Genomic DNA, 13473 nt, shown 5'->3' with positions numbered 1-13473 from the left:
TACTTGAGTCTGTTAGGCTGAAATGGTATTGTGAGCTGTCCCCCTTTGGTGTGTGTTCCTCCTTTTACACGAGGAAGCCATGGGGAGCAAGCCAGCAAACAACGTTTCTCCATGACCTCCTCTCCATGACCACCGCTCGGCTTCAGCCCCTGCCTCTAATCTTGTATCTTTCTCTGCAGCTCACCTGCCATATGTATTGTTTGGACCTAGAAATTATGTAATAACTCTGAGGCTAGCTTTCCCAATGGTAACTAAAGAAACACCGGGACATGGTAGCGTGTTCCTATAGGCTCAGCTACCTGGGAGGCTGAAGAAGGGGGAATCACCTTGGGCAACCTATAGAACTGGTGTCTCCAGAATAGTGGCCACAGAATGGCAACCGAATATCAAGTATGATGGAGTCCTCACATGTCATCCGAAGCCTTCAGCTCAGATGAAGGTGCTAGTGTGAAGCAGATGGCAGGTTTGTGCCCTGAGAGTCGTCTTGGGGAAGAAGCTGGGGTCACTCCGGGTCTAGCCTCGCTCCTCTGTGACTTTGTTCCACTGAAGGTCAGGCTCTTCACTGCCCTGGGTCTGTTTTCACAAAACTTGAGCTGAGCAGGATGACACTTGTGACCTCAGCCTCCAGTGGCTGAGGCAGGAGAATGGCTGGGAGTTCTAGGTCAGCTTAGACTTTTTTGTGGGGCCAGGCAGAAACCTCAACCCGAAAGCCAGTGTGGGGGTCGGAGACCTGTGTTGGATGAATGATCTCTGAAGGCTTTCAGGTCAAGTGTTTCTTTTGTCTACAGACCTGAGTAATGTGTACATTGGTAGTAAGGTGGAAGGCCTGAAATAGAAATTCAAGAGTGTATTCAAACCAATAATTGTGCTGGGTAGGACTTTGTCAACTTGACACAAGCTAGGGTCATCTGGAAAGAAAGAACTCAACCGAGAAAATGCCTCTGTCAGATTCACCTGTAGATTAATGATTGATGTGGCAGGGCCCAGCCCACTGAGAATGGCGGCCCCCCCCCCCCCCGACCCCATAGGTGGTTCTGAGTTGTATAAAAATGCAAGGCAGTGACCATTGTTCCTCCATGCCTCTGCAGTTCCTGCCTGGACTTCCCCTTCCTTGTGCTTTGGTTATGGTATTTATTACAGCAATAGCAAGCAAGCTGGGACAGTGATTTAAATTCTGATAGACCCCATAGTTTATTACACATGGACACATTGTGCTAGGCTTTTTTTGGTGGGGAGCTGAGGATCAAACTCAGGGCCTCGTGCTTGCTAGGCAAGCACTCTACCACTGAGCTAAATCCCCAGCCCCTAGGCTTACGTTTACAGATGATGCATCCCTGACATTCACCTAAACTTACTTGTGCCACATAAGGCTGAGTCTAGTGGACATTGCTGTTCACCGCCCTAACCCAGATTTCTCTGGGCAGGTCCTGTCCTGTTGCTCAGGCTCCTGGTTTGTACATGGAGGTGCTGTAAATTAATTTATGTCTGTAACTCTTGTTTGTTGTTATTGTTCTGTCTCTGTAGAGCTACCTCTCAATTACAGATGATACACTGATAGAACATTCTTACTGTCTATCCTTTACACTTATTTGGATACTTTAGTAGCAAAAAGTCCTAAAGTGAATTGCTAGATGACTGCTTTTTAAATATAGAAATAAGCCCGGGCTGGCGCACGCACGCCTTTAATCCCAGCACTCGGGAGGTGGAGCCAGGCGGATCTCTGTGAGTTCGAGGCCAGCCTGGGCTGCAGAGGGAGATCCAGGACAGGTGCAAAGCTGTCTATGGAGGCGGGCAAGGCAGCACAGCAGTTAGAGCTCTTCCGGAAGACCCATGTTTGGTTTCCAGCACTCACATGGTGGTTCATAACCACCCATAATCCTAGTTCCAGGGGATCGACACCCTCTTCTGAGCTCCATAGGTACCAGGCACTCATGCAGTGTACATGCATACATCTAGGCAAACACTCATACACATAAAGTAAAAAAAAAAAAAAAAAAAAATCGAAAACTTTAAATCTTCTAAAATTTACAAATAAAAGATTGTAACTGCCCTCTAGAATCAGTCATTTTTTCTGATTTAATACTGTGGTTTTAAACATCATATATCTGTGTTAATAGACCAATGTTCTAGGCGTATGAGATCATAGTACCAGTCTTCATTCTGAAGCCCATTTTAAGTGTCTTGAGTAAAGGCTCACCAGCATCCTGTAAAGAACACAAGCCGCTGAGATGGCTGTGTTTGGTCCCCGCAGGAACAAGTACTTCCTTTGCCTGTCCGAAGCCACATCACATCTGAAAGGTGGCTTGCACAATTTTAAGAATGGAGAGGCCGGAGGTGCTCACTCACTCTGATAAATGTGAGCCGGGTAAGCGCACAAAGGACCACAGAATGAAGACCTTTGCTCCTCTGGAGATATTTGTGCTCAGTCAGATTAAATGAGGGATGGGGTTACAGCTCAGAGGTTGGGGCCCTAGAAACTGCTCGGAGTAAGGTAGGCGTTGCTGCAGGGCAGGAACTGAGGACATCCTAGGGGCCGCTGCAAGGACCCGCAGAGGAAGCACTCATTTCCAAGGGGCCGACTTTGCAGGATGCTGGGAAGCTTTTCCTCTGTGTGGTTGATGAGGTAGAATCCTCGGTGTGTGTGGACATTTCTACAAATTGTAGGAGATACTACTGAAATGTTAAGGATAAAAGGGCAGAGGCTGCTCTGTGCCCTGGCAGGTCTGCTTGCTGAGTCTGTGTCACTGAGAGACATTTCAGCTTCACCTTTCTGTTGGTACCAGTCTCTTAAGAGTGTCTGGAGTTAGCCCGCCATTGACCTGAGAAACAGAAAGGAGGCATATTATTTCCTTTCTATCTTTTTTTCTCCAGAATTGGGGGGCGGGGGAGCTTTTCTTTTGTAGATTACAAATATGTGCTTAAAATTACCTTTTTCAAGTGAGATTTGGTGGCTGGCACACGCCTTTAATCCCAGTACTTGGAAAACAGAGGCAGATGGATCTCTTGAGTTCAAGGCCAGTTTAGTCCACATAGTGAATTCTAAGACAGCCAGAGCTACATACAGACCTTGTCTTTAAAAAAACAAAGAACAAAAAACAGAGTTTAAAACTACATAAAAACATAGGTGATTTACTTATTTTTCTTAAAAATGTCCTTTTGCCAGTGGACTCATACGGCAGTTCCATGAGGTATAGATATAGATTGAGGTACAGATGAGAGAAAGAGAGCGCACTAATACAGGTAAAGCTAGGCTGCAACACTCTAGGAAGGACTCCAGGAAGGAAGTGTAGCTTAGTTTTTTATTTGATTATTCTCATTGGAGAGGTCTTTAAGAAACATTGCTTTTAGGGGGACTGGAGAGATGGCTCAGTGGTTAAGGCTGCTCTTCCAGAGGACCCAGGTTCAATTCCCAGCCATGACTGCCTGTAACTCCAGTTCCAGAGGATCTAATGCCTTTCTTCTGGCTTCCACAGGCACCAGGCATGCATATGGTTCACAAATATACACACAGGCAACACACACATACACCTAAAATAAAGTAATAATTACAAAAGAAATAGACTTTTTTTTTTTAAATCAGTCCTGTTGAAGTCAGCAGGAAATTTAAACTGGATTCGGTGCAGGTTGCCTTTCCTTTTTGTCTTTCTGTCTTCCTTTCTATAGTGCCTCAAGGTCTCCTCTGTCCGTGGCCCCTTTCGCACACATTCATTACAGTGTTCTGTGGAGTTCAGCATTAGCACCTGCCTGCCTGAGGGAACATTCTAAGTACCCCAGGCTGGCTGCCTAGAACCCCTAGGGAAGGCCTCTGCACAGCGTCCTTTTGAAAGCTCCTCAGGTAACTGTGGCGGCAGCTGTCCTGTGTCATAACCAGGTGGAGACCCGTGCCCCACTTTCATGAATCAAATCTCAGCAGGAGGGGGCAGAGCTTGCAGACGTGGCTCTGTCAATGTGGACAGGAGAGATGCTTGCTGCTCACCCATTGTCAAGAGCTGTTCCACCAGAGTGTTTACTAGGCAGGAGAGGGGACGGAATTGCTGGTGGGAAGAATATTTTCTTTTCACACCAGTGCATGTGAGAAAAGATTTGAGGAGAGCATGAACACCCCCACTGATGTGTTTCACTTTCTAGCCGTTGTGTTTTATTTTAGGGAATAGTTTAAAAGCCAACAAAAAAATACCCTTACCCTTTTATCTCTAGAGCGTCTGTCATTCAGACTCTAGGCATCAGTCAAGCCCCCAAACCGTCTGTGGGATGCTGCCATGTGTCTGTTCTCACTCTTGTGAATCTATTTTGGTATGCTGTGTAGATGAAGATAGTGCATGCCTGTATGCTACAGGGTGTATAGGGGTAGCTTAAATGTTTTCCTTCTTCACAAGAAGAGCTCAAGGGTAGATGGTTCAAGGCTGCTGGCGAGCCTACTGTACCTCTTAGGACCATTACTCCATCTGTTTAACGCTGGTCTCCAGCCATTGGTTTTCAGTCCAGCCAACAATGGTGACAGTGGTTCTAAGGGCAGGGCCTGCAGCGTGAGTTGGGTATTTAACCCTTGACTGGCACCGCTGGACAATAACACCCAGCCTTGTCTAGCTGCAAGGGAGGCTGCGAAACAGTCTCTCTATGGGGCAGCAGTGTACCCATTAAACATGGACAGGAAAATAGATGTTGGAGTAGCCCTTCATGGCCGTCTAGGTGGACTCAGCCTTTTTACATCTTAAAGGAAACTCCCGGAGCCTGGAGGTTCTTTCACAGAGAAAGGGAGATTCAATTCTAGGGGAGGAAGTTTCATGTTGCAGTTTCTATGTTTGTGAGTTATTTTTATCAACATGCAGAGCATAAACAGGTGTTCTGAGAACTATCTTGTATCTGTGGAAACCACTTAGAATAAACTCCTTTCATGTAGCTGTCCATGAGTCTCACCCTTATTTCTAAATCTGAATCACTGATGTGTTAATCCCCCACTCGTGGTTCTGAATTAACCCACAATTGACCACTGCCAAAAGTATTTATTGAGGAGAGAAAGAGGCCTCTTTTGTACAGCTTTTTTTCTATTTTGTTATTGTTCTAGTTTATTAATTACTTTTTTTTTTTTTTCTGGAGCTGAGGATTGAACCCAGGGCCTTGCGCTTGCTAGGCAAGCACTCTACCACTGAGCTAAATCCCCAACCCTTAACTACTCTCTAGCTTATCAAGAAGTTGTCTAAAACAAAAAACAAAAAACAAAAAAAAAAAAAAACAAAGCTGGGTGGTGGTGGCGCATACCTGTAATCCCAGCACTCGGGAGGTAGAGGCTAGTGGATCTCTGTGAGTTCAAGGCCAGCCTGGTCTACAAAGCGAGTTCCAGGACAGCCTCCAAAGCTACAGAGAAACCCTGTCTCAAAAAACCAAAAAAACAAAAAAAAAAAAAAAAAGAAAGAAAAAAAAAGAAGAAGTTGTCTATAGAGACTTCTCAGTACACGTAGGGTTTTGAAGGATCAATGGCTTTAGGTACCCACTGGGGGTCTTGAAGGGAGAGAGTGGTGTATGTACTTGTACTCCCTATTATTTGTATCTGGTTGGTGAACACTACTCTGGGAAATATATTTGTAGTTTAATTCTTTTAAATTATCTTGTTATTTTATGTGTGGGGGGCATTTGGCCTGCATATGTGAGCACGCCACATGTGTGCAGTGCCTGAGAAGGCCAGAAGACATTGGAGCCTCTGGAACTGTAGTTGCAGAAGATTATGAGACAATAAGTGGATTCTGGAACTCAAACTCAGGTCCTCTGGAAAGGCAGCCAGTGCTCTCAACTGCTAAGGCATCTCTCCAACCATAAAAATATAATTTTTAAGGGCAATAGGGCAATTTGCCGAATTTGTCTTGCCACTTTCTTTGCCTTTTTTTTTTTTTTTTTGAGAGAAGGTCAAACTCACATTTGTAGCCAAGGATGATCCTGAACTTCTGATCCCCACCTTCTTCCTCTGAAGTGCTGGAGTCATAGGTGTGCAGCACTATGTTTAGTTTTATGAGTTTTATGTTGTGTGGGGATTGGACTCAGGGCTGTACAAATGCTAAGCGGGCATTCTAGCCATGGAGCTATACCTCCAACCCTTTGCGCTCTCTTGACCGTTCCTTTTGTTTTTACCTTGTGCTGTTGTGGGTCTGTGGTGTCATTTCTAAAAACTGGGTATGAGCTCAGGGTTCTCAGGTATTTGCTCTGGAAATGGTTATATTCTGCCACAGTCAGGTGAACACACTTGTGATGAGATGTGATGTAGGTGAAGTTTTCCTGTCCTGGCAGCCATTTCCCAAATAACCAACATAGAGGCTTAATATTACTTATAAATGCTCAGCCAACAGCTCAGGCTTGTTACTGACTAGCTCTCACAATTTAACCTATTTCTACTGTGTGTGTACTGACTCAAGGCTCGTGGCTTTTACCTCTATCCCATTTTGTGTGTCCGACTCCTTCTCCATCTGGTTGTCGACGCCTCTGACTCTGCCCTTCCCCATCCCATCATTCTCAGTTTGGCTTTCCTGCCTGTACTTCCTGCCTGACTGCTGGCCAATCAGTTCTTTATTAACCAGTGAGAGTAATACATAGTCACAGTGTACAAAAGGATCATACCACAGCAGGAAGCTTTCTGTCCCTGGCTAGGGAGGTAGCTCAGTGGTAGTGCTCTTTCCTCTGCAAGGCTCTGGGTTTGATGTCCAGCCCTCAAAGAAAAAAAAAACTTGCTATTAGCAACTATCCCAGAGAATTCCAATTACTTAGTAAAGTTTTCTTAATCTTTGATGTCCTGTGGGGTAAGAGTGAACCTATGGTTTTATTTTAGATGCATATTGCTTACTAAGAAGAGTTTGTGTGTACATACATACATGTTTGTGTGTGTGTGTGTGTGTGTGTGTGTGTGTGTGTCATCAGTGTGCATGTGGAGGCCAGAGATGGATATTGTGCATCTTCCTCTATTGCTGTCTTTTCTTTTTTTTTCTTTTTTAATGGTTTTCGAGACAGCGTTTCTCTGTGTAGCTTTGGTGCCTGTCCTGGAACTCACTCTGTAGACCAGGCTGGCCTCGAACTCACAGAGATCCGCCTGCCTCTGCCTTCCGAGTGCTGGGATTAAAGGCGTGCCCCACCATTGCCTGGCCTCTATTGCTTTCTACCTTTTTTTTTTTTTCCTGTTATCTTTGTGTGTGTGTCTGTGTATAGTGAGTGTTTGTGTTTGTTTGTATGGTGTGTGTCTGTGAGTCTGTGTATGGTGTGTGTGTACACATGCAGGCATGCACATGTGCAAAGCATGTACATGCACCACAGCTCCCTGTGGAAGCCACCTGAGGGTCAGTCTTTCTTCCTTTTCTGAGACAGCTGCTTGTCGCAGAGATCATTGCTCTTGGATGAGTAGCACTTTGAGCCACAGGGCCATCTCTCTAGCCCTCCACCTTATTTTTTGAGTAAAGTTCTCTCACTGAATCTGGTGCTCATTGACTGGGCTCGGCTGGCAGCCAGTGAGCTTCAGGGATCGACCTGTACAGAAGCATGCCACTGTGCCTGGCTTTTCCATAAGTTCTGGGGATCCAAACTTACGTTTTTAACTTTCCTAACGCATGTCCCCAGCCCCGAGAAGTCACTTTGGTGTGGGACACTGCCCCACTGCCACCACCCCACAAGACTTTATAGGACTTTTAGAATTGTCCTCTTTAGGCGGATCTTATCATTTCTGCTTTGTAACAGGAGAACGCCGTGTACTCTGTGGAGAAACTTCTTGCCTCTTCCCATTCCAGACCTCTGCCCACTCATCCCACTCACTCATCCCCCGTTTCATCCCCAGCTCGCTCACCCCTCCCACATCCCCACTGACCCCCACCCTCACTCACCCTTCTGAAGTGTTCTCTCTCCTAGAACCTGTGAGGTTGATCTCTCTGAACAGCCGGAGTGCTGTGTCTTCCAACAGATTTCTGAGAGTCTCTAGTTCCTGCCTGGCAGCTGGCTCACTCAGTACTTAATTGGCAAGTCCCTCGTTTATAAATGACAGGAAATGCTCCTTTCAGAAATGCCCAAACAGTAGGGAAGGGAGAATTGGCAGCTAGTGAGCCAGGCAAGAGCTGGGGCTGATGAAGGGCACACACACCCCCTTGCTGGCCATGTTGGCTGCTTGCACTGGGGTTGGCAGGAATAAACCTGTGGGCTCTTGTCTTTACATTTCTGATAGCTTCTTTACACTCTTTTCTGAAGGCTCCAAGATGGCAGTGTGACCTTGAAGTGACTAGCATTCTGGTGACGGGGGTGAGAAAGATGAGCGATCACTTCTTTGTAGGTCAGCAGAGACACCCTCTAAGAAACAGACTGAGTTGCTATCCTCTTCTTAGGTCAGGAAACGTCTCTTGGTCTTAAGGTATTTCATCATGGGTGCAGTGAACATTTCTAAGAAAATAAATCACTGCACCATATGAAGTCTTGGTTTACTTCCTTAAAAAAAAAAAAAAAGCTTCAGTATTTTGTTCAGGTCATAGAGTTGAGTAAACTTGGTTTCAGTTCCAGACCCACATCTACTTAAAAACAGCCCCTCCCTCCCCAATACCTATCTTACACGCCAAAGGAAAACACTGGCATCCTGCCAGGTTCCTGGAGGCTGATCTCTTGGCTGCCAGGCACGTCTCCATGCCTTTGTGATGCCTGAGATTTTGTTCCCTGCAAAGTAAATACACTTAACCTCCCTGTTTGCTATTGCTTGTATCTTCCCGATAGTGGGTGATTAGGAATTATTCACTGGCAGACTTCACCAGTTACGAAAGCTTTCGGCCTCACAGCTTTGTTCTTGTTATTTCAAGACACAGCACAGCGCTTGCCAAGAGTCCGAAGGAAGCTTTGCCATAGGCATCTGGCAGCAGTCCACTGGGAAGCAGCTTGCGTCCTGTGACTAGCCTTCACCCTCAAAAGAGTGTGTTCAGGAAAGGGTCTCCTACGTGTCCGGGACCGTGAACTTAAACCCAAGGAATGTGCAGGAGGAAGGGTGAAGCCGAGAGGGCTTTCTTTAAATCTCAGAGGCTAATTAAACCTGTAGGTAGAAGAGGCTTTTTTCTCCTATCTTCTCGGGTCTACTATTCAAAATGAAATCGGTGCTTAGCTGAGACGGCTCCTGAGAACATGGCTTCTCATGCTGAATTCCATGTAAGAACATGCTGTACCAGACGGCCAAGTGGACAGACGTTTCCACGAGCTGACTGTGTCTTCAGAGGAAAATTCCCTTGTGAAATAATTTATGACCAGCAAGATGGCTGGTGGGAATGGAACTGGAGCCAGGGGAGCTGGGTGATATTCAGAAATGCCTTCATCCAGCTTCAGACGGCCCATGAGTCACTGAAGATGCTCTTGCCAACTGTGTGCATGCTGACCATTGGGCTGCGGCACCATCTCCTGTACAGAACGCGTCACTGCTTCAAGCTCGGCTTGTTCTGTTGGGCTGGTCCCCAGGCTGCTGTTTTGTCACATCCCAGGACACTCAGACCAGCACAGACTCCTCGCACGCCGCACTTCGCTGCTCTGATACTGTGTCATGGTCATTTCAGTTGTTCCCTGCTAACAATTCCTTTTCTAAAGTGGGGTGAGGGGGCTTCAAGAAATAATTCTGTGAAATCTTACCAAGTCATTTAGGTTTAAATTTCTTCTTGCAAATAGCTTTCTCCATTTCTAGAGAAAACTCAAATATATACTCTGCTTTAGTTGGTGACTTATCTTTTTCCCACACTGTATTTTTCCCCAGAATTTGCTGTTGTTTTATGTGTATGGGTGCTTTTCTTGCATGCATGTCTGTGCACCACGTGTGCACGGTGCTCACAGGGGTCAGACGAAGAAGATGGTTCTCTTGGAACTGGAGTTACATATGGTTGTTAGCAGTCACATGGGTGCTGGGAATTGAACCTGGGTCCTCTGGAAGAGCAGCCAAGGCTCTTAACAGCTGAGACATGGCTCTAGCCCCCACTATATGTTTTTTTGTTTGTTTGTTTTAAGAAACAAATTTCTTAAATGCAGCAAGCTCTGGAACAATATTTTATCCTAATTTGGGTGGCAAAGGTGATAGGCAGGGAAATGGGATGTTTAAATAGGAAGAGAAATGTGCCATATACTCTCAGCCACAAGCAGCAGCTTCCTTAAGCCTGGTCTTCCTCCTCCATCTCAGCTTCTTGGATCCCTTTCTGACATCTTCATGGCCCAACATAGCACCTGTGATCCCTTTCCCAGGACCCTTTTGGTGGCTCCCTTAGTTAGGGTTTTATGGCTGTGAAGAGACACCATGACCACAGCAACTCTTACAGAGGAAAACATTTCATTGGGGCTGGTTTACAGGTTCAGAGGTTCAGTCCATTATTGTCATGTCAGGAACCATGGTGGGGTACAGGCAGACATGGTGCTGGAGAGGTAGCTGAGTGTTCTACACTCAGATTGGCAGAAAGAGAAAGAAAGTGCCACCAGGTCTGGCTTGGGCTTCTGAAACCTCAGAACCTACCCCCAGTGACACACTTCCTCCAGCAAGGCCACACCTTCTAATAGTGCCACTCCCTATGAGCCTTTGGGGGCCATTTTCATCCAAACCATCACAGTGGCTAATGTTAAAATCTTCCTGGAACACACTTCCTGTTGTTAAAGAGTGAACAGAGAATAAGGCGCATGAGCAGGGCTGCTGCTCCACCAAAACCCTCCCTCCCCCACTGGTACTGCACCTTGGAGGAGTTCAGTTGCTGAGCTGGCTCTGAGTGACCACCTCCTTCAGCACTGCGGTAATGACCGAGAAAGCCTGGAGAGGGAGCCTGTGGCCAGTGTGAGGCAGGGGGATGAAGTGTGCAGCTAAGTCCATCTGCGCATAACCTTTCAGAACTTCGCTGTCAACATGGTTTCTGATTGTGTATAAGATGCCAAGGGAGGCAAAGACGTGCATGGGAGGGAAGCATCTTTCTTACAGTGATTTTCGACAGAAGTAAATGGGTTCCTTTTAGTTCTGTGCTACAAGTCTTTGTAATAAGTGTGGGTGATAATGGTATTTGCTGTGGTTTGGACGTACACAGGAGTTTTCCCCTTAGAGTTGTTTACTCTCTGTTTAAGAAATAAAAGCTTGGAGTTGGGGATTTAGCTTAGTGGAAGAGTACTTGCCTAGCGAGCACAAGGCCCTGGGTTTGGGCCTTGCTCTGGAAAGAAAGGCAGGCTGGCCTGCCTAAGTCTGGAGTTTGTATCCTTTGCTGCTGTCAAGTTTGGGGTGTATAGTCTGAAAGCCACCTTAGATATAGGCTACATGGTTTAAATATATGATAAAAAGAAGGCAAAGCTATGTTTAGGAAAATATGTAGACAAAAGTGAGGTTTTTAATGACCGGTCGATCCTTTCACAATGAAAGGACCATGGTGGGTAAACTGGTCGATTCATTGCCATCTCCCGTAACCTTCCTAGTATTCCTGCCAGGATGAGAATGTCACTGACTTATTTTGTAGCAAATAAGCACTCATGCCCTGGCTTTCTTGTCTTGCAGCAGTCAGAAACGGAGACTGTGCACCTGTTCATTCCCGCCCTGTCAGTTGGCGCCATCATTGGCAAGCAGGGCCAGCACATCAAACAGCTTTCTCGGTTTGCGGGAGCTTCGATTAAGGTACGGTTCTGCACACTGTGGATTTCCTGATGATTCAGGAAAGTGAAAGTGGCGGGCAGAATTCGGGCTAGACAACGTACGACAGAAACCCTACAGCGGTGGTTTAAGTGTGGTTAGATAACCTCTCTCCAGAAAAGTCAGTCTGGGGAGAAGCAAAACAGAGCAGTATCTCGGCGCCTCTGAGATCCTGACTTACAACTTCCTCTGGTTCATCTCCACATTTAGTGCTTTTAAGAGGCACATCTGTCACCTGGCCATTGAGGACAGGAGGGTGTAGTGAAGTCCTTCCTGTAGGGGGGTTGCCTGTGGTTGCTAGGGGATATTTTTGCCTATATTACATTCTCAGAACTTGGTCAGGCAAAGCTGGAGGAGCAGGCAGCAGGAAGATGGGAGTTGTCTCACCAATGAAGGAGTATCATGTAGAGGTGGGGCCACTCATGTCTACAAGAGATCACTGTGCGCGCTGCAGGTTCCTCCGTATCTTGAAGTGCTGAAGCAATTCAGTATTAGACAAAGGGGGTGTTTGGTGTGTGTGTGTGTGTGTGTGTGTGTGTGTGTGTACACGTACGTACGTACTCATGCACATGTGTATACATGGAGGCCACAGGTTACTATCTGCTGTCCCCTCAGTCACACCTACCTTATTTTCTGAGGAGGGCATCACTGCCCAGCTTACTGACTCAGTGGGCTGCCTGGCTGGCCAGTGAGTTTCAGGAATCCTGTCTCTGCCTTTCCAGCTTGGGGCTGTTTTTATGGGTGCTGGGGATCCAAACATCCTATCAACAGAGCCATGTGCCCAACCTTGGGTTGTTGCTTTCAAACAAAGGTTGCCAGGCTTGTATTTCACAGAGAAAACAATCTGTGAGAGCTTTGTTTTATGTTTTTAAAACCTCCTTTAAAAAATAAAAAGGCTCTCTATCTGTCTGTCTGTCTCTCTCTCCCTCTCTCTCTCAATAAAGCTAAGGAAAGAAGAAAAAAAATAAAATAAAAAGGCCTGGAGGCGGTGGTGGCACACGCCTTTAATCTCAGCACTCAGGAGGCAGAGGCAGGTGGATCTCGGTGAGTTTGAGGACAGCCTGGTCTACAGAGCGAGATCCAGGACAGGCACCAAAGCTACACAGAGAAACCCTGTCTCAAAAAACCAAAAAAAAAAAAAAAGGATTTAATACACTTAATATACAACATATAGACTCCACTTCTGGATATCTATCCATGAGAAATGACACAGCACACCCTCCCCCAAAGAAAACTAGAAGGTTAATACATTTTTATTGGTATCTGCCCCAAATGCCCTTCATGCAGATAAAGTGTAATCCTCTGTGTAGTGAGTCTGCACAGTAGATACCACTGAGGAACGAGGAGCTCACTGGTACAGTGTGAGGGAAATTTCATGGCTTGTACTGACCGACATCAGAAAGGAAATCCAAGCTGTGATAATTCTGAGGAAGGCAGTATCAGGAACAGCCACTGGCTGCTAGCCATGGACGTGTGGGCGCACAGCAAAACTGCTTGAGGGGATTCAGGGAGAGCGATGACTGCTTTGAGACTCCACTGTGACCTACCTGAGTATGCATGTGTCAACCCATCAAACTGTACAAGAGCAGGTAAATTTCACTGTGTGTAAATTAAATTAAAATTCAAAACACAGAAACAGCCCTTGCATGCACTCTTGCAGAACAGACAGCAAAATTCAGGAAAGGAAATCCAGCTAAAATCAGAAGTGGCACAGGAACAGGAGTGGGAACAATGGAGTGGGAACTGTCTTCACTGCCTTGCTAGTTCTGGGGTTTTTGTAAATCAGTATTGGACAGGCTCAGTAGTTAGCACATAATGCTGGTGTATAGGACCTCAGTTCGGTG

General features: G+C 46.2%; 1 protein-coding gene across 1 annotated transcript in view; it reads left to right on the top strand.

Moving 5' to 3' along the window:
- The window catches only part of Igf2bp3 (insulin like growth factor 2 mRNA binding protein 3), a 126388-nt gene that overhangs the window by 105975 nt on the left and 6940 nt on the right, over positions 1-13473 (top strand). Inside the window, exon 9 of the mRNA XM_036182048.1 lies at positions 11498-11614. Coding sequence (XP_036037941.1) covers positions 11498-11614 — 117 coding nt within the window. The remainder of the gene's footprint in view (positions 1-11497; positions 11615-13473) is intronic.

This window comes from Onychomys torridus, chromosome 3 (genome assembly GCF_903995425.1).
Source record: "Onychomys torridus chromosome 3, mOncTor1.1, whole genome shotgun sequence".
NCBI lineage: Eukaryota > Metazoa > Chordata > Mammalia > Rodentia > Cricetidae > Onychomys > Onychomys torridus.
This window is presented reverse-complemented; position numbering and strand designations above follow the sequence as displayed.